Raw genomic sequence first — 23,827 nt, forward strand, 5'->3', positions numbered from 1 at the left:
TAGAAAATTTCTGCCAAAATCTGTAATATTTGGAACAATAATAGTCATTGTTAATTTGTACTGATTTGGGAAATTCTTATGGCATGAAAGATGAAGGATAAGAGTTAAGATACTTCGTATTAGTTTTTTGGACTATGGTATTGATTTACTGTTTTTTATATGCACCCAGGAATACATTGCCTTTCTTATGTTTAAAGTTTTCTTTTGTAAAATTTCTGATTCCGCCACTGCAGAGACAGATACACTGCACATTCTGAGAGATACAGAGAAGCGGAGAAGGTATGGCGGCTTTTGCTTCAATGAAAGAGACCCCATCACCAGGCATAGAAATTTCTGAGGAATGGTCAGCTGTTGCAGACACCATAGCGAAAAGTTTTACCATATCACTGCCTCCTACTGTCTTCATCTGTGGTGCTAAGAACAGTGGAAAAACCACTTTCTCTTATCTTATGGAAGATTTATGATGTTGTTTTCATGGTTGTCTGATCCTCGATCTTTTACATATGCCTAGAAGATCAAGAAGATGTCATATTCAGGGCGTTCATTCAGGCATTACGTGGAACAAGAGCTAGGAAGTCTACCACATTTTGTAATATACGCGGTCCTTGAATGGACCCTCATAGGTTTGCTCTTAGTAGCATTTGTATCAGGTGAATTTGCGGATTTTTTCGATTTGCAAGCCCCATGTGTTCTGTGCACCAGGATTGATCATATCCTAGCACGTAACAAATCACGTTATTGTTACAATGAAACCATTTGTGACGAGCACAAGAAGGATTTATCCTCCCTTGCATACTGTCATGTTCATAGAAAACTCTCAGACATTCGAACAATGTGTAAAGGATGCCTCCTTTCTTTTGCTACTGACAATAATAAATCTGATTGTACTGAAGGTTACAAAACTTTTTATAAGGGGGGTGTAAATAAGGATCTTGAATTGTTGTTTGATGATGAAATAAAGACTAGGCTTCAGCTGCAACCTCTCTGGAGCGATGAAACTGGTAATGGAAATGGAGTTGGAGATTCGATTTACTGCTCGTGTTGTGGGGAGGCTATGAAGGTTAAGCCTACAGGGTTTCAAAAGGGCAGTGTTGGTAACATTAGCACTAATTCCGGGTTTTTTAGCAGGGTTCCTAGTAGGCTTTCGCAGCAGGGTCCTACTCCTTCCCCTCGTGCTCCTTTTAGTTCGTGGAGAGCAGATGATGTTCGGACCACCTTAGAGCTGTCCCAAATTCGATGCCTAGAGCTTAAGTCGTCTGAAACAAGCAACTTTGATGAGGAGGATGCAGCTAATCTAGCCGTCTCAACTGGTAATTACACGATCCATATTATATGGTTAATATGTGCTTTTTTTATTTGGTTTTGTGTTGCAATTATTAACAACCTATTTCAAATTTCCATTGTTCTGCTATATTTTCTGCTTTTATACCATAGGCTAGAATTCTTAGATAGTAGCTATGATCACTGGTCGATTTTATCATTGGTAGTTGTATATAGGGATAGTATTTGAAAAAGAAATGTAATGATATTTTGTCTAAATCGATTGTTTCTTTGCAGCAGGCAAGGAAGAAGCGAAACTTGCAACAACACCAAAGCCAATAGATGCGGATGATTTTATGGAAGATTTTGGCAGCAGTACTTCATTTGGCAGAAATACATCATTTGGCAGAAATACATCATTTGGCAGAGCTACATCTTTTGGCAGGGGTAACAGATTTTTCGGCGTATCTGATTCAGCAGCTGCTAGTCCAAGGTTTGCTAACCGGATGCCTAGGAAGTCACTCTTGGATAAAGTGGAGCTAGGCTCAGACCCTGTGGAGGCAATCACAGGAAGCGAGACTGATACTGAGGTTATCTTGGACCGCCTAAAGAAGCAAGTTCGATCAGATCGAAAATCTCTTATAGCTCTTTACATGGAATTGGATGAAGAGAGAGGTGCTTCTGCTGTGGCAGCCAACAATGCAATGGCAATGATCACGAGGTTACAGGCAGAAAAGGCGTCTGTTCAAATGGAGGCCTTGCAGTATCAGAGGATGATGGAGGAACAAGCTGAGTATGATAAAGAGGACATTCAAATGTTAAAGGATTTTCTTAATAAGAAAGAGGATGAAATGAGAGACCTAGAGGCCGAGTTAGATCTTTATCGAGACAGATGTGGCTTACCTAATGTGACTCGAGGTGATGTGTATGAAAATTCTCAATCTTTTTCATCAATTTATGAGCAAGGGGATCCACTGTTTAGCATTGGCTCATTTTATGAAGGTGAGTATAGTGGATGGAAGAATGATGATGATGATGATGTTAGTGAATCATCACTTGAAGACGGTGACAATATCGAAACACACGATGATGATGCTCACCACAACCTTGAAGAAGATTGTACTAATGGATCATTCATAGAAATTGAGCATGGTGGATCTTTTAACTTGGATCAACTGAAATATCATGGAGTCGAGGATGCTCCATAGTCTAACTGAATGAGGTTGATGTGCCTTGTCATGAAGAAAGCATAGGACACTTGATTTTTCTCCCATTCCCCCTTTTAAAACAATAAAGGGAAACAAACGCGATGTTTTCTGTTTTGGTTCTTAGGGTGACTAGGCTACACAAATCATTTAGGGATAACAGGATAAAAAAAACAAGGTTTTATGAAATGAGGGCTCAATATTGCAGCTAAGGGACTAAGCAGATGGACAGTGGACGCCATTGCAACCTGTTGTTGGTGTTTCATTCTATATTCAGGGAATCAGTGGTTATATATATCTCAGACTTGAGAAGGAAAAATGATTGCATAAAAGTCCAAAGAAAGTAAAGAGGCTAAAAAACATGTCCTGTTTTATGTGAATATGTAGAATTTAGTCATAATATACTAATGACTAACAGATGATCTCCTTTTAGTCTTTTACCAAAGCAGGTTTGGGAGAACATGCATGATTATGTTATGAGGTTAAATTCTCCCTTTATTTATATTTTCTCATATGCAATTATATCATGTAGAAAAGAACATTGTTGTTCCAAATTACGTAGTAAAATGCGTGCTCTACTATTTCTTGCTCCATTATCTTTGAGGTGGTGTTACCATCAGCAAAGTTGTCTAGGAACATTTTTGTATGTGATCCAATTTGCCAATTTGTCAAAAATTTGAGTTCTTCATGTCAAGTGTACATTTTTCATTTTTGACATAGAAAAACGACATAAAAAGATCAAATCGAATTGTTATAAAAATATCTACTTTGATGGGAAACAAACATCAAAGATCATTTGATTTATTACTGCACTAAACTAATAAGTCATGCTAGATATATGCCAGGCACACTAAAGATCTTGACATAATAGCAATTTGACAAATATGTTGAAATAAGATTAATAACATATCATACTCCATCTGTTTATATTTTTCCAGTTCTTGTTTAGAGTCTAAATGAAATCTTCTCTTCCTCTCATAAAACAAAGCTTCAGAATCTCTGACATTATAAGTGAGAAACCACCCTTTTTCTGTCTTCTCCACCTTACACTTCCCTGTCCTACCCAAGTGCATCACAAATTCTGTCAAAGTGAGCCATTTAGTAGCATTCAGGTGCACATGTTACCTATCAGAGATATACTCACTGTAAACCACCGTGGCCGCAACACGGCTAAATCTATGGCTGCGCCTCATATGCTCTAAAAAAGCATTCTCAGATTCATGGGGAAACCCTTCAACAAAATTCTCAGGATTTTGCCCAAAAATTTGCATTTGACGCAAGTGACCTTCACTCATAACATTGCATTTAAATCCATTATCATCCCTACACGTACTGTTTCTGACACATCTCACAGTACAGCTTTAGAATTTGTAAGCCTTTCGATTTCATTCTATTAGCAATTGCCTTTGGACCAAATTTTCCTTCCATATTTTTTCGATTGCAATTACACATTCCAAACTCCGTATTTTGAATGCATTGATATAAGAAAGTATACTAACAAACTAAAAGATAACTTTCTTGTCGAAATTTTTTAAGTATATCAGAAATAAAAAAAGATTAGTTAGTTATTGATTAACTAATTAAGGGCACCTAATTATATTTCAGTATTTTATCCGTATTTGGTTAAAGACTTGGTCAACAATTTACTCACCTAAACTTTCCTTAAGTAGTGTTAGAATATCTATTAGATAATGTTTAAAAGTAAATCATATACTTATCCTTAATCACGTAAAAACCCTAAGCTTTATAAATACACATGCATGCATAAACATTATTCATTTAAGAGCTTCAAAATATCTTAGCTAATAGCACCCGTATTATGGTTCCGATGAGTCCTTGACCAAGGAGAAAGAACAGCAGAAGATTATGGTTGATCAAAGTGAAGAATCTCAAGTTTCGGGTGTTGATGATAATGATTATTGTGATTATGCGGAAGAAAGCGAGGATTATGATGATTATGATGTTAATGATGAGGATGATTTTCCGTATGAATGCCAATTAAGACGAGGAAACACAAGATCGACAACAAATAAAACTACAATGATTCGCATGTATTATAGGGGAAAAAAGAAGGCATTCGATTGCAAGAAACTAAAGAAGTTTAGCAGGCGGAATTAATTAATTAATTAATAAGAAGTTCTACAATTGTACTTGGAAATAAAAAGAATTATTATAAACTATGTAGCTAGATTATATTGAAGTTCATGATGATCTTGTATTCTAGATAATCAATCATGTTCAATTTTTCTTTTAGATTAATTTCTAGTTTCTTAAATTACTGTCTTTATTATTTAGTTTAAAAAGCTTATCAATGTTTTATTATAACTATCTTTATGACAACTTTATGTATTCCTTATACTTTGTTTAATTATAACTATCCGTATTAATTTAGTTAAAGACTTGGTCAACAATTTACTCACCTAAACTTTCCTTAAGTACGTAATGATAGCATATCTATTAGATTATGTTTAAAAGTAAATCATATCTAATCACGTATGAAACCCTAAGATTTATAAATACACATGCATGCATAAACATTTATTCATTTAAGAGCTTCAAATTATCTTAGCTACATACACCCGTAGTATTATTTTTTCTCACTTGTCTTAACCCTAAACAAAACAATGGCTTTGTTTGATACTCTTGATCATGTCAAAACTCAACCAAAGATTGATGATCTTGAACCGAAATTTCCGAATAATCTAAGCATGGAAGAGTCATGGACCTCTTGGTTGTGTGATCATTGTTTATACTTTCCATGCATTTCATCTCGAGTTGACTTAGACGAGCACGACGTTAAGTGTTACGCTACTGAAGATCTTGATGCATATGATGAAGTCGTCTATCCTTACAACCTTCCTACAATGGAAGAGTTTTTCGAAAGTATGGTTAACGTTGATTCTAGTGTTGATGATGCCGCCTTCTTGAAGAACAAAGAAGAGATCGAGGAAAAGAAAATGGTTGATCACGAAAGTTACGAAGATAGTTGTACGGATGAAAGCAAGCACGACGAGGATTATTGTTATTCCCCCTTGAAGAACAACCTTACCAAGGCAGAGTGTTTGGGTAGTTTGCATCAAAGTTCTTCTAATGACCTCTTGAAGAACAAGGAAGAGCAAAAGAGTAGTATGGTTAATCGAAGCCGCCAAGAATGTCACGGATGTTACGTAGATAACTATACCGATGAAAGCGAGAATGATCGATGTTGCTATAAGGATTATTTAGCTTTTCATTAAGCATTTAGTTTGTTAGCATTCAAAATAAAGTATTTAGTTTCTTGAATTGAAATTATTTAGTTCAAGATTATGTTATATTTTTATTAGACGCAGATATTAATGTTATATATGCATCATATAATGGATTTTTAATAGATTAGAGGAGAACATTTGAAGAAGATTGGCATGAAAGGTGGGATTATTTAAAAATAATATAAAGGTGGGATTATTTTTAAAGGATCGGACGCCGCGAAAGTCGGATTATTTCGGATAATTTTTCCAAATATAAATTCATCAATGAATTTTTAAAATATGAATTAGTGAGGATCGAAAAAACAAGGTAAGTGCAACGCAAGTATATATTGTTTAGTGTTGAAAGATGAAACTAAACTTGGTGTAAACCATGTGTACAGTGTAATTGCGTAGCTAGTAAGTTCAGGTCTTAATCCTAAAATATATTGTTTACTTTTTCTTTTAAATTAATTAATATCTAGTTTAATTTCTTGAATTGTAATACTTTAATTTATTGCTTTAATAAAATTCTCTGGATTCGTTTTATTGTATACATCAGACAAAAAATAATGGAATTAGAACCTTATATGATTATAGTATCTTTTATACATTCGAAAGAATTTATAGTCAAAATTTTCAAAGTTTGACCTAAATATTTACTATGGGGCAAAAAAAAAAAAAAAAAAAAAAAAAAACAACCTTGTTAAATTCAGTTATTTAACGGACCATAGAGAGAATTTTATTAAAGCAATAAATTAAAGTATTACAATTCAAGAAATTAAACTAGATATTAATTAATTTAGTGCAGTAATAAATCAAATGATCTTTGATGTTTGTTTCCCATCAAAGTAGATATTTTTATAACAATTCGATTTGATCTTTTTATGTCGTTTTTCTATGTCAAAAATGAAAAAATGTACACTTGACATGAAGAACTCAAATTTTTGACAAATTGGCAAATTGGATCACATACAAAAATGTTCCTAGACAACTTTGCTGATGGTAACACCACCTCAAAGATAATGGAGCAAGAAATAGTAGAGCACGCATTTTACTACGTAATTTGGAACAACAATGTTCTTTTCTACATGATATAATTGCATATGAGAAAATATAAATAAAGGGAGAATTTAACCTCATAACATAATCATGCATGTTCTCCCAAACCTGCTTTGGTAAAAGACTAAAAGGAGATCATCTGTTAGTCATTAGTATATTATGACTAAATTCTACATATTCACATAAAACAGGACATGTTTTTTAGCCTCTTTACTTTCTTTGGACTTTTATGCAATCATTTTTCCTTCTCAAGTCTGAGATATATATAACCACTGATTCCCTGAATATAGAATGAAACACCAACAACAGGTTGCAATGGCGTCCACTGTCCATCTGCTTAGTCCCTTAGCTGCAATATTGAGCCCTCATTTCATAAAACCTTGTTTTTTTTATCCTGTTATCCCTAAATGATTTGTGTAGCCTAGTCACCCTAAGAACCAAAACAGAAAACATCGCGTTTGTTTCCCTTTATTGTTTTAAAAGGGGGAATGGGAGAAAAATCAAGTGTCCTATGCTTTCTTCATGACAAGGCACATCAACCTCATTCAGTTAGACTATGGAGCATCCTCGACTCCATGATATTTCAGTTGATCCAAGTTAAAAGATCCACCATGCTCAATTTCTATGAATGATCCATTAGTACAATCTTCTTCAAGGTTGTGGTGAGCATCATCATCGTGTGTTTCGATATTGTCACCGTCTTCAAGTGATGATTCACTAACATCATCATCATCATCATTCTTCCATCCACTATACTCACCTTCATAAAATGAGCCAATGCTAAACAGTGGATCCCCTTGCTCATAAATTGATGAAAAAGATTGAGAATTTTCATACACATCACCTCGAGTCACATTAGGTAAGCCACATCTGTCTCGATAAAGATCTAACTCGGCCTCTAGGTCTCTCATTTCATCCTCTTTCTTATTAAGAAAATCCTTTAACATTTGAATGTCCTCTTTATCATACTCAGCTTGTTCCTCCATCATCCTCTGATACTGCAAGGCCTCCATTTGAACAGACGCCTTTTCTGCCTGTAACCTCGTGATCATTGCCATTGCATTGTTGGCTGCCACAGCAGAAGCACCTCTCTCTTCATCCAATTCCATGTAAAGAGCTATAAGAGATTTTCGATCTGATCGAACTTGCTTCTTTAGGCGGTCCAAGATAACCTCAGTATCAGTCTCGCTTCCTGTGATTGCCTCCACAGGGTCTGAGCCTAGCTCCACTTTATCCAAGAGTGACTTCCTAGGCATCCGGTTAGCAAACCTTGGACTAGCAGCTGCTGAATCAGATACGCCGAAAAATCTGTTACCCCTGCCAAAAGATGTAGCTCTGCCAAATGATGTATTTCTGCCAAATGATGTATTTCTGCCAAATGAAGTACTGCTGCCAAAATCTTCCATAAAATCATCCGCATCTATTGGCTTTGGTGTTGTTGCAAGTTTCGCTTCTTCCTTGCCTGCTGCAAAGAAACAATCGATTTAGACAAAATATCATTACATTTCTTTTTCAAATACTATCCCTATATACAACTACCAATGATAAAATCGACCAGTGATCATAGCTACTATCTAAGAATTCTAGCCTATGGTATAAAAGCAGAAAATATAGCAGAACAATGGAAATTTGAAATAGGTTGTTAATAATTGCAACACAAAACCAAATAAAAAAAGCACATATTAACCATATAATATGGATCGTGTAATTACCAGTTGAGACGGCTAGATTAGCTGCATCCTCCTCATCAAAGTTGCTTGTTTCAGACGACTTAAGCTCTAGGCATCGAATTTGGGACAGCTCTAAGGTGGTCCGAACATCATCTGCTCTCCACGAACTAAAAGGAGCACGAGGGGAAGGAGTAGGACCCTGCTGCGAAAGCCTACTAGGAACCCTGCTAAAAAACCCGGAATTAGTGCTAATGTTACCAACACTGCCCTTTTGAAACCCTGTAGGCTTAACCTTCATAGCCTCCCCACAACACGAGCAGTAAATCGAATCTCCAACTCCATTTCCATTACCAGTTTCATCGCTCCAGAGAGGTTGCAGCTGAAGCCTAGTCTTTATTTCATCATCAAACAACAATTCAAGATCCTTATTTACACCCCCCTTATAAAAAGTTTTGTAACCTTCAGTACAATCAGATTTATTATTGTCAGTAGCAAAAGAAAGGAGGCATCCTTTACACATTGTTCGAATGTCTGAGAGTTTTCTATGAACATGACAGTATGCAAGGGAGGATAAATCCTTCTTGTGCTCGTCACAAATGGTTTCATTGTAACAATAACGTGATTTGTTACGTGCTAGGATATGATCAATCCTGGTGCACAGAACACATGGGGCTTGCAAATCGAAAAAATCCGCAAATTCACTTGATACAAATGCTAGGAAACCATCAAGTAAGAGCAAAACTATGAGGGTCCATTCAAGGACCGCGTATATTACAAAATGTGGTAGACTTCCTAGCTCTTGCTCCACGTAATGCCTGAATGAACGCCCTGAATATGACATCTTCTTGATCTTCTAGGCATATGTAAAAGATCGAGGATCAGACAACCACGAAAACAACAACATCGAAGCCTTAATCCCAATTATGTGTAAGATTGAAGATCAGAGATAGATTATTTCTTCAATATGGATGTTATACTTTTGATATTTCTTACAATAAATTAATATGTAACGTATATTGATGAATGAAAATAAATGAAAATCTAGATCATTATCTTGGTAAAATGGAATTAGGCCAAAATCATGATCATGGTAATGAAAGGTTGGCTAGATTTTCATCAAACAGAGAATTTTTTTTAAAAAAAAATTAAAAAAAAAAAAATGATTGTATTTTGTGTAGATTATTTTGAATGGAAATTGAGGTTTTCTTGATTGTTTAGGATGGTGAAATTAGTTTGGCTATAAATGGAAATAGCTCCTTTAAGTTTTGATGAGAAAATGAAGGTTTTTGGTGGACCATACACCTATAATAACGGTCAATCGTCAAGTTTACCACAAAGCTTCGAAAATTAGTAGTTTCTTCATCAATAAAGCACATCTAATAATTAATTTTACTATTCTGTATAAAAATAAAATATAAAAAAAATAGCTTCAAATCAAATTGCTACTCTGTAGTATAATTTGAGCGGCGATTATATTTAGATCAAGTTGCTAGCTTAATTATATAAAAATCGACTTCATTTTTATGCATTTGAAAAACAATCTTTAGTTCATAATTTGAACATTGCATTGTCAAGACTGACTAAGCTCCTGGTTTCTGCATCCATGGAGTTTGTTTCAAGTCGAAATCATTATCGGTACCATGATGTTTGTCCAGGATTTTGAAATAAGTTCTCAAGATCTAAGGTGTTTAAAATGTGGAATGACGGCAGAATACGATAGTAAGTAGAAGTAACTATTCTCTTACCGCGGTTCTACCTATTAAAGGCGTTCTCCGTCCATTCTTCACCCTGGTCCTTATGTATTTTACTTCTTTCCCTTTTCTTCATTTTGGCACTCTGTATTCAATCACACTCTTAGATAAGGGGAAAAAACAGAGAAAAATCCTTTTTTTTTCACACGGTAGCAGGCTTGCAGCAAATTGAGGATCAGACAGAATCAATTATAATTCAAATACTACCATGATATTGTCCATCAAACCACCACTGTAAAAACAATATGTGCCCATATAAATTACAGCTAAATTCACGTATTGATGTATGGATCCTTCCTCTTCCTGCTGTCACGCAATATTCTGTTAGTATTCAGTAACTAAGTTATACTTGTAACTAATTTTGGATAGATGCTTCCTCTTCCCGCGGCCACATAATGTGCTTAACACTAGTACTAATTAATCAGCTTTAAATCTACTCTACTGTGACAATCCTTGAACAGTTACGACATTTGCAGACATGTAAGGTGACATGCAACCTTGTACCTGAAGAGGAAGATCATAAAGCAGAAGCAAAGTCAAGATTTTAAAGTGGATAAGAAATATTGAACGTAAGAGAAACAATAACTTATTAATATGATGAGCCACAATTGTAAGGGGAAATAATGACTTTGCTCAAACAATATTATACATTGCTTAATTTGATCAGAATAGAGTACATAAAGGCTAATAGCATCAGGAGTGAAACTGGTTCATTACCCCCCCAACCCCTCAAAAGAATATAATAGTCTCTCCCTCCTTAATCCGCATCAACATTTTGCCATTCCAAAATAATCAGCTCTTTTTAACAATTAGCAAGTTAAACTTCAAGCTTTCCAGTTTCCAATATTCAGTGAATGATACCATGAACAAAGAGCTTTAAGAAAGAGTAAGGCATAATATAGACTTGAGATGATAACTTTAAATAGTGAAGGAGGTTAAGATAAATAATCAGCCATCTGCCGGACTGCCCCAATAATTCTCCAGCTAATAGCAATACAATTTTTCACTAATGTACCAACAACACATAAAGACCAAAAGCAAATTATAAACCCCTGTGAACTATGAGGAAAATTCATAAACTGAAGTCATAACCATACCTGCAGCAAACCAGTAGGGATCTGAATATATCCTTGTAAGAGAAGATCTACACCTGCTAGGATACTCTGTGGAACAGGAGTGATCAAATAGATCACATTCTTCAAGGTATCAATGCCTCTCACGATACCTGAACAACAAAATAACATTGAAACATCAACTCTTCCTTAAAACGCTACACACGTATCAAACATCTGCTAAACAAGATTATACAATGGGAACCATAAATACAGTCATCTAATAAGTTCAACTGTTTATTTGTTCCTAACTTGGAATCAGGAATGAAAAAAGGCAAAGTTTTATATTAGCAGCTTAGGTTTAGAAAGGATACATACTTTCACACAATTAAAAATTGAAGTCTATCACGAAAATTAATGAATAGCATGTAGTAAGCAAAAGGTGTCATAATTTAATAAACAAGCAACCCTCAAAGAAAAAGGACCAGGCATCTTCACTTTGCTCTTTAATTAATTGGGTAGGTGGTTCCCCTAGGTGCTAACCTGCTCAAATACCGATACAAGTTAGAGGTAGATCCAGCTGCTTAAAAAAGTTCCCCAACCAATAGAGTCTCAACCTTTCTCACATCTAACTCATTCACCTAAATGAAATTCAACATATTGACTGAAAGTTGTAAAATGTTAAAGCAACTGTTGGGAAATTTCAATTCTTTTTTTTTTTTTTTTGATATATATCCTAGAATCAAAGCACTTAGAAGTAATGGATTTCAGGGAATTCTCAAAGTATGTTCACCAATTCACCTCTATGGCCTAATATGAGTTAGTGCACGGGCATTGCCTACTTATAGTTCTTGCTATCTTGATTATAATACATTTCCCATATCATGCATATCAACATAAAGGTTCCATACCATCACTATGTCCATATGCCAATGAATAGTGTGCTTTGCAAATAGCAAAATGATTACAATATGTCTTTTGGAATTTAAAGAGTGATCTTCGTGGCATAGAAAACAAAATACAAACCAGCATTGACACAAAAGTTTAGTATCAATTGTGTCTTATAGAAATATAGGACATACCAAGGCCAACACAGACAGGCAAAGATTGAGAATCTTCACAGCTAACAGCCAATCCGACTATTGTTGCATTCAAACTGTAGAAGACTTCGGAGTTTGGTACCTAGCACAAATATTACATAAAATTGGCCTTGATCAAATAGAAAAACATGTTTTTATAGAAGTACTTGTATATAGGTATAGCAACTTGGTAAGGAGTTATTAAATCTACAAACCTCACAATGAAGATGCCTGATTTTGATACTTGATATAGGGACTTGGTAAGGAGTAAGAGAGGCTAATGCAAGAGCAAGTTCTTTGATTGTGGTGATACTCATACTACTCGGAAAGCATTGCCTAAAGTAAGCCATCAGTCGTAGCTCTCTAATAAGACGTGCTTTCTTCTGTACCAACACCCTGGGAGACAGATAAATCAACACATGAGAAAAAAGATTGATTCTCAAACTTCAGAAAAAGAAGGCAAAAGCTTCAAATACTGATTTTTTTTATTGAAAAGAAATCTATACAAGAGTAGAAACGATAATCAACAATAAAACAGGGAACATTGATCCCTGAACTCCTCAAGTCCAAATAGGTGCAAGGAGTTAAAGAGATAAATGGTGTTCACTGTTAGGGAGAAGGAGAGGGGGAGGGATAAAAGAAGTATTTCCTGTGCGCATACACAGTTATTTCAGTTGGGCATCAACTTCAGATCAATTTAATTATACAATTATCCCTCAAATAGGCAAATCTACCCCATTAGTCAAACAACCCTTCGTCAAATTTGGTTAGACTGAACCAGGGACCAGTAAAAAAGTGTTTCAGAAAAAAAGACAAGGTTGATGTGGATTGAGTTTGAACATTAATGGAACATGCAAAGCCTAAACTAATCCAGGTGTCAAATTAAATTTGTGCCTACAGCAAAGATTTTTTCTTTCAAGCTAAACATTTTTTATCGTCAGATTCTAACAAATAAGCGCTACAACTAGGTTTTGTGAAAACAGTCCAACGCTCACAGCAGAATAGGAAGAGAAGTAATAGTATCATGATATCCCAGATATGCAGGCCACGTAAAGTTTTTTTTTTTTTTTTTTTTTTTTTGAACAACCAGCCATATAAAGTTAGAATTCCACCAGTTCACGTGACTATATATTTCAGGAACTTACGATCGGTTGTAAGAATCCTTGCGAGCAGGAGTGATCTCCACCAAGTTTACGGAACATTCATCAAGGTCATCAAGCCAAAATGCGCCGCTAGGTAGATTCTTCTCTCCAGAAGATATATTTATCTTAACCACATGTGTAGCAGCAATGTGTTTCAATATATCAACCAGTATATCAAAACCAAGACCTGTTGTACAATAAGAATGTGAATTACATGTTAAATATGCCCAAGGAAGAAGAAAGGTACACTATTGGAGAATAAAAGTGATAGTTTTACAGCCTACCTTTCACCCAACCAGGCGTGTTAATGATAAGGGGTAGCTCAGCTGCACCAGGGCTTCCACTCTTACATGAAATCCTTAGGTCCTTTCTATAGTGATCATACAACGCATATATACAATTCAAGTATGTTTCTGGGTCCCTTTTCGAAGAAACATCTCCAAAGAAATAGCATCTGCAGACACCCATGCAAAGAAACTACTATCATTGATCATATCTGAAGATAAGCACAACAAAAGACAAAATTATGACAAACAAACAAAAAAAAAAAAAATCAGCACTGATCCATCAAAATGATGCTGCGACCACCAATGAAGTAAACAAAAGTACATGTTATGCATGAGGTAGCAATTAACTAAAAATCAAAAATACATAGCTATGCACACAATCATCTTGATCCTGTTTTCACCAAACCAAACAAATTCATAAATATTTTTGCAGACAATTTTCAAGAGAGAGAAAGAGGTGAAAAGGAAATGACAAGAATCTGTTTAAGCTAAATTATAATGAGTAGGATTGTAAACCCTTCAATGCTCCACATCTCTATCACATTTTTATGTCTGGGTGCAGAATCGGTTATACTTAGTGTAACATTCAATATAATGGTTGATTGCCTCTCATTAGAAAATTACCATCAGCCGAAGTCCTGCTGACATCAGGCCTGTCACTTTAACAGCTTCAATCACCGAGCAAGGAGGTTTAATTTAAAATTTAATTTTTATAGAAGTTCCTTGAATTACCAAATGTATTTTCTTGATGCACCTCAAATGCTTAATTGACGTGCCCGTGATACATGGTTGATGTACCTACAATTGAAAATCTTCTCCCAGATACTAATTACTACAAAAATTTTTTTTTTTAAATGTACCTGGTGTTTATTTTTGACATATTCTCACCTTAAGTATAGTTATACGTCAAAACTAAAAAAATGCCCCAAATTTCAGGAGCTTTTTAAAAGCCACAAATAAATTTATAAAGGAGAGAAAAGATATTTTACACAGCAGAAGGTTAGATGTTTTAAATGATAAGCTTATCAGGTATTACATCCAACAGATACCAAACACATTAAGCTAAAGCATACAGATAAAGAAATAATTGTCCATTTACTGCATACTAGTAATCAGAGCTTAAAAAGATTAAAGAGCTTCCAATAGATAAAGGCAATGTCGTAAATAAAACGCATAATGGTCAATAATTTGACGTTGCAGATGCATCTATTTATTTTTATTTTTTTCACCAACAATATGAATAACAATCTCTTAAATAACATGAAAGCATATATTACAATAGGCATTTATACCTTTGAGGTGTCTTCAGACAAGGGATAGTTAAGTCTGGATGAAGAAAATGAAATAAATTAGAAACAGAATAGCATCAATAATACTACTGTCTATTGGTAAAATGCAATCTATAAGTTAAGAATAGAGTATATTTTGTAAATATTAAAAAATACAATACACAATAATAAGAAAAGGCAAAAAAATAAATCCCATAATCAAGCACCTAGAGTTTCTTCATCAATGATAGTAAGAGATAGGCATCCTGGAGGAGTGAACTCTGGCTGTCCAACATCCGTATCTAGATATGCTACACTTTTGTATCTGCCAACCAGAAGCAATCATTATATCATTGAGTGACATATGTATAAAGATATTCACAAAATACAAGATAAGTTATGTGAAATATTCACACAATATAAAATAAGTTATGTGAAATATTCACACAATCAGGTTTATTACATCGGGAAAAAAAATAAAAAAATATTTCAAGTTTCAACGCAGAAGTAACTAACGGTTGTTTCAAAGTCTACAAAGAAATCCAAGCAAAAGCCCATCAATACATGTTTGCCAGCAAACATAACAAACAAGCTATTTCGAGAAACAATGGCTTTTTTATCAGTCTGCATGCTCCAGTTCAAGGGGACAAACAAATATAAAATTCTCTTTCTAAATATTCTAAAAAGAATCCTTCAATGAATATCAGTATAAGCTCAATCCAGTTATTAATTTAATCGACAAAAAACAATCACCAAAATAATTAAAACATCAATAAATAGAACATCAACTAATTAAAAGCACTATAAACATTTATATCCAACTTTTTTTTTTTGGTGAAGAGAAATAACATAAATTAAATAAACGAAGTTCAGTTACACAAGTTCATTACATAAACTAATAGAATCCAAACCATATTGTTCCATACAAAAGCTTGAAGGTTCATGTACGACCCTATTTACATTCTATATCCAACTTTACCAACAAAGTATTTAAGTTCACACAGAACACGGATAATATCCTGTAGCAAACCAGCAATTTAGCAGAAAAATCACAAAAATGAAACAGAAGATCTGCACAAACCTTCAACTTCACGAAAAATGCCATTCAATCTCAAGGAGGGAAAGGGAAACTTATGACTACCCACATGAAAATATTTGCCAAATTACAAATTAGATAGATAAATGACCTGGGGAGGAAAGTGTTGAGGAGGTAACGAGAGAAAGTGGTTTTGCCACTGTTCTTAGCGCCACAGATGAAGACAGTAGGAGGCAGTGATCTGGTAAAACTTTTCGCTATGGTGTCTGCAGCAGCTGACCATTCCTCAGAAATTTCTATGCCTGGTGATGGGGTCTCTTTCATTGAAGAAAAAGCCGCCATACCTTCTCCGCTTCTCTGTATCTCTCAGAATGTGCAGTGTATCTGTCTCTGCAGTGGCGGAATCAGAAATTTTACAAAAGAAAAATTTAAACATAAGAAAGGCACTGTATTCCTGGTGCACATAAGAAATTTCATCGAATATGCCATGAAATAAATTAATCACATAAAACCAATTCCAATACCATAGTCCAAAAAACTAATATGAAGTATCTTAACTCTTATCCTTCATCTTTCATGCCGTAAGAATTTCCCAAATCAGTACAAATTAACAATGACTTTACTATCGTTCCAAATATTACAGATTTTGGCAGAAGTTTTCTAATCTTATTGTTCTGCAATTAAAAAAAAAATTGAAACAAATACCAAATTTACCCAATCATCAAATTATTATCATAACATCAACAATTAATTCGAATTAATCTAAATATCAAGAAAACATCACATTAATCGGAATTAACTGCTAGTATATGAACGAAAAGCAAAAATCAAATTAATATTATAATACAATTGAAAAAAAAAAGTACAAACCCTAAACATACAGCAGCAATTAAGAAGTAAAATTAAAGCAACAAGGTGATACATAAAAGCAATTATGTAAAGAAAAAAAAATGAACAAAGTTTGCAATTGAATAATTTGAATTACCTGCTATTCAGTAGTCAGTAGTGATGAGTTAGAGTTAAAGTATGTTGGACGAATTTGGAGTTAAAATCAAATGTTAATGTCTTATGAGTGAAGAAAGAGAAGAGGTAGCACAACAGTGGGATATTTTGGTTTGGAGAGTCCAGATTTTGACATGTTATTCACAATACAAGGGGGAAGATACAAAAAGGTCGTTTGTTTTGCCGCAAACACATTCTAACTACGGAGTACTACTGCTGTAGAGGTGATCAAAGTTAGTCCGGTATGTTGGCCCGGCCTAATTTTGGACAGAATTTTTTGGCTCGGAATCAGGTTGGGTCCGGTCAGATCTGAAAATTTATTTTTTTTACAGGTTTGGGAATGCATTTTAAACTTTGTATGAGTTGATTTTTTAGGCCCAAAAAGCCTGTACGTCCCGATCATTTTAAACACAAAAAAATCCGGCCCAAAGCTTGACCCGGCCTGGCCCGGCCGAGAAGTGGGCATAATTTTTTTTCTCTGATCTGAACTTTTTTTTCCTGAAATAAGTTGAACTAAATAAGGCCTTAGTACTCACGTATTTTGGTTTGACCATATTTTTCGATTTGTATATTAAACATAATCAATTACGATATTATTTTTTTTTTCGAAGAACACAAGAGTTAGTATCATATACTCCAAGAGTAAGATAGAAATTGATGAAAATAATATTGTTAAATTTATCTCAATATATATTTCTATAATATTAACTTTTTAAAGTAAGATATAATTAAATACGGTATGTTAATGATAAGAATTACTAGAGTATATATTAATAAGCGGAAAAAATTTCACATTATGCATGTTGTTTGGGGATTAAAAATACCCCTAACAAACGGACCACTGTTAACGCAACATGTGTCCCAATAGCTTGCTGTCACGTGTCACCAAAGCCCTAGAAGGGGATTGATCTCCTTCTCTATAAATAGAGGAACCATCCTCATTTATAAAAAAGAACATACATTGAATACACATTCAATACACTCAAAAGCCGAGCAATCTTCATTGCAGAACCCTCCTGACTCAGGAGGGGTTATTAACTGAGCAATCTTCATTGCAGAACCCTCCTGACTCAAGAGGGGTTATTACTATTTTCCGCACATTACTCCTCAAACACGTTCTAACTTGATCGTCGAAGGCGAAACTCCCACCCCGAGGAGTCTCCGTTGTTTTGCAGGTACAGACAGCCGAAGGTCAGTCTCGGTGTTGTAACTCTCCCGCAGGACATCTCAAAAAACCCTGAAACACATGTGTATCAAAGAACTAGTAAGTAAATCATTATAATTACTTCATTTCAGCTTTCAATAATTTAATTGATCATCTTGTCAAATGTCAATACCAATATAACTTAAACGCGAATAGTCAAAAGATTCAAAAGACAAACAGTATAAAACTCCACATACTCCTAGTTCTTACAAGGCTACAAGTCCAACAACTCTAATGGAGTGTTTGTTTATATAAATTACATTAATATTTGCCCCTATATAAAAATACTTCGCATGATAGTAGGATTCATCAAGGGATTTTAATCCCTATCCCTATGACGCTATCTTCTTAAAATACTTGTGTCCTTGTTTATCAAATAATAGAATACGAATTACTTGTATATTATTAACATTTGTGTCCTTGTTCATGTTCATGTACGCTCAACATGAATTTTTGTGTCATTGTTCATCAGATCAAACTATATACACGTAGAACATCTTAATATTAACACTCGTGTCCTTGTTTATGTACTCCGTAAGTTTCATTATATACAAAATTGACTAGATCAAAGTCAAATGACTTATCAATCAAAGATGATTCAACCTACATTGAATCAATCCATTTTCCACCTCTAAATTTGCTACCCATTCTATTTAAATTTCTCTTAAAGAAAACGTCAAATCCAATCAGCAAAGCTCAACAAAAATGATTCCGTCATTCCGTGTCATGCCTCTTGCCCTCTTGGCTAATCTACATGCTTATGTCTACTTGTCTAGTCCATGATATGTATCATACAATCATACCTAAGTCAAAGCATACTAATTTTCTCATGTCCATAATTTCAACTGTTTTCTTTTTTTTTTTAATAAAAAAAAACCAACACTAGTTATGCTCTATATTGTTTGTATTATGCCATTTATTTTTCAAATTAGATCATATCAACGGTATCGTGAACTAGCTATCCGCTTGAACCAGTGTAATCATTTAACTCCAAAATTTCCCAAATAATGAGAACCAAAAAAAATTGCATTAGGAAGGCCGAATTTTCACATACCGCCATTAAAAATTGTCACATTTTTTAAATTTTCACCCAAAATTACTTTCCCCAACAAATTAGAAAAATGTGAAATAAAGCAAGGGAAGCTTCTGGTGCCATAGTACCAAATATTCGCAATAAAATATTTTCCTTCATTCATTCCTTCACTCTTCTCTCTGACACACTCAATCACTCCAATTTAGAGAGAGAAAAAAACCCCTGAATTTAGAGAGAGAGAGAGAAAGCTTGGTTCAAGCAACAATGGTGATGACCTTGAGAAAAAGGGTTCCTTCAATTGCACCACAAATTGAGTCTGATTCTGAAACCCCACCAATAAAGAAGAAAACCCAGAAAAATTAAAAACCCATTATGAGAAGAGAGACTTTTTCCTCTTCAGAATCTGAATTTAACTAAAATGAGAGTTCATTTGAGTATGAGAAGATTAGAGAACAGATGATTCGAGAAAACAGAGAGAGAATGGAGAAATTAGGGAGTTTTACTCTTTCTTCTCAAGTTTTTAATGGTAATCAAAAGGTGGGTCGTCGCAAAAACCTCCTTAGAAGAAGAAGCGTTATCCTCCTCTTTATCCTCGTGTTCGCGATCATTCGTATGATTATGCGAGAAGGTCTTCTAGGTTTGTTTTAATTGCATTTTAGTATTTTAGTTTTGATTTTTTTCTTCAACTTTGGTATTTTCTGGGTTTGTGTTGATTTTTTGTTTTAGGGTTTGGAAATGTAAAGATTTGTGATTTTTTTGTCAATTAAATTATTTTTTGTAATTTAATTCATCGTCATTTGGCATACAAACGTTTTGTTGATTTACATACAAAAATTTGGGATAATAAAGGAATAAAATATGATTTCAGAAGTTGGTTTGAAAGTAGATAAATTGTTACTGTACATATATAATCTATATAAGAAGGTAAATAAATTAAATTTTTAGGCGAAATATTAAAGATATGAATTAGCTGATTGAATTTGTGTATGATTGGTGTAATCCATAAAAAGTAGTTTGCTAGGTTGATGCTTAATAGTGTGGTGGGCTAGCCAGGGCCCATTACAATAAATGGGTCTCCAAGATTTATTTTGGTGGGCAGAAAAGTTTATATTAATGGGCCTGGCTCTTAACCCTTAACCCTAAACCATAAACCCTTAAACCCTAAACCCATAATCCTTAACCCCTAACCCTAAATCCTAAACCCTTAACCCTAACCATAAACCATAAACCATAAACCTCCCTAAACCCTATCTTGAACCCTAAACCCTAAACCCAAAACCCCAAACCCCCCTAAACCCTAAACCCTAACCCTGACCCTAACCCTAAAACCTTAAGCTGTTAACCCTAAACCTAAAACCCTAAATCATAAACCTTACTACCCTATACTTTAAGTCTAAACATTGACCCTAAACCCTAATGGTAAACCATAAACCCTTAATTAGTAACCCTAATGTACCCCATATAATATTATACTTTGATGTGATTCTAAATGTTTTTCCCATTTTAACTATGCACGATTATGTTATGACCCTAAAGCCATATATATTAATAGAAAATATAATATTTATATATATATATATTGATATACTATTCATTATAGATAAATTTCTAATTAATTTACTTTTTGTAATTATATATGAAAGTTTTGGTCATTGTTACAGCACGATCAGTCACGTAACTACAAGTAATGTTATATATTTGGTTCTTGTCAAAAATGTTTGTGTCATTAATTATCGTAAATTAAAAAATATTGTTTTAAGAAGTTTTTTTAAAAAATTTTGAGCTCCTTTCATTAGTTTTTTGGATTCAATCACACTTACATAAATATATAGTAGTATTATGAAAACAATAAAGGTTTGTATTATACAATTGATGCAAAATATATAAAATAATATTATATCTGCTGTCACTTATTAATATTGTTTAATATTAACCCACTTAAATTGAATTTTGATCGAAATTGCAATTTTATAATGGCTCGGGGCATCGCCCAAACCAATAACTCGTTACACATTTAAACACCATTAACTACTTTTAATATTGCATAATTAGTATTTAGCCTATAGAGTTTTCATCATATGGGGAATTGTGGATTGAAGGTTCAGTATTGCATACGAGTATTAGTGTTGGAGACGTGGATGAATGGACATCAATCATATTTTTCAAAGTAAACTAGTATTTGGCCCGGGTAATAATGGAGTCGTCAATGCTTTGAACATTATAATTTTCATATATTTTATGAACTATAGATGAATTTGGCATTTAGTTTTATTTCTTTATGTACTCTTAAGTATTTATTTATTCTAGATTGGCTTCAGCTAGTAATATAATTAATTTGTCTTCTAGTCAATATCTAAGCTAGTACGTATATATATTATGACTAATGAAAAAATCAGAAGGTTAAGACTTTTTATTCATTTTTGCATGTACGAGTAAATTGCCAAAGCTTATTGGCAAGTTTCACATGTTTCTGGAATGACTAAACTTGCTTCGCATGCATACATTATACAAGTTTAAGCATCTAAATTACGGTTTGAGATGTAAATTTAAAATTAAACAATGTATTTGCTAACAAACAAAATTGGTAGAGATGATTACGAGAAAGAAAATTGGATAGATTACACATGCCAACAATTTGTAACCTCCTCTTACTTTTGCCGATCTAATATGCATGATTAACATATTTGTTATCCATGTTTTAAAGATAAAAACACATGAATATGTTATTAGTGTTTTTTGTTTGGATAAGAGAAAATTGAAAGGAAGGATCGGAGCACATGAATACTTTATTTTTATTTATTTTTTTAAAAAGTAAGATACATGCATGGAGGAGTTTAGGTACGTTTTCTCACAAGTTCGTGACCTAAAATATCAAGGAGTAAAATATAAACAACTTTACTATCTAAAATCGGATCTATATCTTTGAATCCTTTATTAGTTTGTTTGTAACAACCTTATATTACAATGGAGAGAAAGGGAGGTAAACCTTAGGATCTATTCAAGCTGACAATAGGAATAATGTAGGAACTAGGAAGTACTAATATGTTGATCTTTATCTAAAATCTCCTAATTTTAATATGTATATAAATCTAATATTAATTAGTTCATATTCTTTTTGACTTGATTTTCTCCGCACCTCTCATAGTCGATCCAATCTAGATTACTGGGTTATACCACTACTAGAAAACAGGTCATTTCCGACGGAAAAATTCCGTCGGAAACACCTTGAATTCCGTCGGAACAGGTTGTCGTAAACAAGTTTGTAGGAAAATGGTATTTTCCGTCGGAACAGTGTTTTCCGTCAGAATTCTGACGGAATTTTCTCATCCGGAAAGTCCGTCGGCGACGGAATTCAAATCCACCGGAAACTTCCGACGGAATTTCCGTCGGAATCTACTAAAAAAAAAATTGCCCTGCCACCTCCGGCACCACCACCCACCCAGTCCCCCCCTCCCCACCCAGACCAGACCCCCCTCATAACATCAACCACCACCACCTCGTAACATCAACCACCACCACCGTAAACCACCACCTTAACCCAGACCACCACCCACACCCAGACCACCACCCACACCCAGACCCCCCCTCCCCACCCAAACCAGACCCCACTTCACCACCAACCAAAACCCTCTAACCACACCCAGAACCCCCCCCCCCAACCCAGACCACCACCCACACCCACACCCAGACCCCCCCTCCCCACCCAGACCAAACACCACTTCACCACCAACCAAAACCCTCTAACCTCACCCAGAACCCCTCACGCCTAACCACACCCAGAACCCCCCCCCCCAGACCACCACCCACACCCCCCCTCCCCACCCAGACCAGACCCCACTTCACCACCAACCAAAACCCTCTAACCACACCCAGAACCCCCCACGCCTAACCACACCCAGAACCCCCCCCCCCCCACCCAGACCACCACCCACACCCCAGACCCCCCTTCCCCACCCCCTCCCCACCCAGACCAGACCCCCCCTCCCAGACCAGACCCCCCACCCCACCCACCCTGACCAAAACTGACAAAATCGAAAAAAAAACCCCAAATCGAAAAAACCCCCAAATCGAAAATTAACAAAAACCAAATCGAAAATTAAAAAATTGAAATCAACAAAAAAAATCAAACCAAATTCGTACAAAAAATCAAACAAAAAAAAATTAATAACACAAAAACATACCTTAAAACCCAAATTGAATTCGAATTTGGTTTATTAAGGCCAAATTTGACCATGAAAAAGTCTAGATCTAGACTTTTTCATGGTCAAATTTGACCAAAAAACCCATTCATACCGTCACACCACTGGCCGGAAAACGCTGTCACAAAATTAGGTAAATAGAGGAAGGTGAAGGGGCGTATAGAGGAAGGAGAAAGAGAAGGAAGGAGAAGAGAGAGAAAGGGGCGAGGAAGGAGAAGAGAGAGAAAGGGGCGAGGAAGGAGAAGGAGAAAGAGAAGGAAAGAGAAAGAGAAGAGAGGCGGAGAGGAGAGGAGAGGATAGAGAAAATAGAAATGTTAGGGGAGGGGAACCGGGTTTTCTAGGGTTTTTAGGGT

The 23,827-nt window shown here is 34.9% G+C and overlaps 3 protein-coding genes across 4 annotated transcripts; 1 reads left to right on the forward strand and 2 right to left on the reverse strand.

Moving 5' to 3' along the window:
- Positions 1 to 523: 523 nt before the first annotated feature.
- LOC110726251 (probable myosin-binding protein 5) lies at positions 524 to 2,897 on the forward strand. The gene is made up of 3 exons (XM_021905708.1): positions 524 to 1,310; positions 1,558 to 1,635; positions 1,690 to 2,897. The coding sequence occupies exons 1-3, from the start codon at positions 524 to 526 to the stop codon at positions 2,466 to 2,468; spliced, it is 1,644 nt and encodes a 547-aa protein (XP_021761400.1). The 3' UTR covers positions 2,469 to 2,897.
- Positions 2,898 to 6,876: 3,979 nt separating this feature from the next.
- Positions 6,877 to 9,262, reverse strand: LOC110726252 (probable myosin-binding protein 5). The gene is made up of 3 exons (XM_021905709.1): positions 8,464 to 9,262; positions 8,139 to 8,216; positions 6,877 to 8,084 (listed from the first exon to the last, which is right to left on the reverse strand). Exons 1-3 carry the CDS (start codon positions 9,260 to 9,262, stop codon positions 7,306 to 7,308), a joined length of 1,656 nt encoding a protein of 551 aa, XP_021761401.1. The 3' UTR covers positions 6,877 to 7,305.
- A 1,078-nt stretch (positions 9,263 to 10,340) lies between these two features.
- LOC110726555 (polynucleotide 5'-hydroxyl-kinase NOL9-like) lies at positions 10,341 to 17,416 on the reverse strand. Of its 2 annotated transcripts, none has more exons than XM_021906034.1 (10): positions 17,022 to 17,416; positions 16,188 to 16,420; positions 15,228 to 15,325; positions 15,025 to 15,058; positions 13,730 to 13,899; positions 13,449 to 13,632; positions 12,519 to 12,699; positions 12,307 to 12,406; positions 11,270 to 11,397; positions 10,341 to 10,676 (listed from the first exon to the last, which is right to left on the reverse strand). In XM_021906034.1, exons 2-10 carry the CDS (start codon positions 16,376 to 16,378, stop codon positions 10,611 to 10,613), a joined length of 1,152 nt encoding a protein of 383 aa, XP_021761726.1. In that variant the 5' UTR covers positions 16,379 to 16,420; positions 17,022 to 17,416; the 3' UTR covers positions 10,341 to 10,610. The 2 variants fall into 2 exon arrangements, with proteins under 2 accessions (XP_021761726.1, XP_021761725.1); XM_021906033.1 differs by having other exon boundaries at positions 16,188 to 16,426; positions 17,022 to 17,412.
- Positions 17,417 to 23,827: the final 6,411 nt, after the last annotated feature.

This window comes from Chenopodium quinoa, unplaced genomic scaffold (genome assembly GCF_001683475.1).
Source record: "Chenopodium quinoa cultivar QQ74 unplaced genomic scaffold, ASM168347v1, whole genome shotgun sequence".
In the NCBI taxonomy this organism is placed as follows: Eukaryota; Viridiplantae; Streptophyta; class Magnoliopsida; order Caryophyllales; family Amaranthaceae; genus Chenopodium; species Chenopodium quinoa.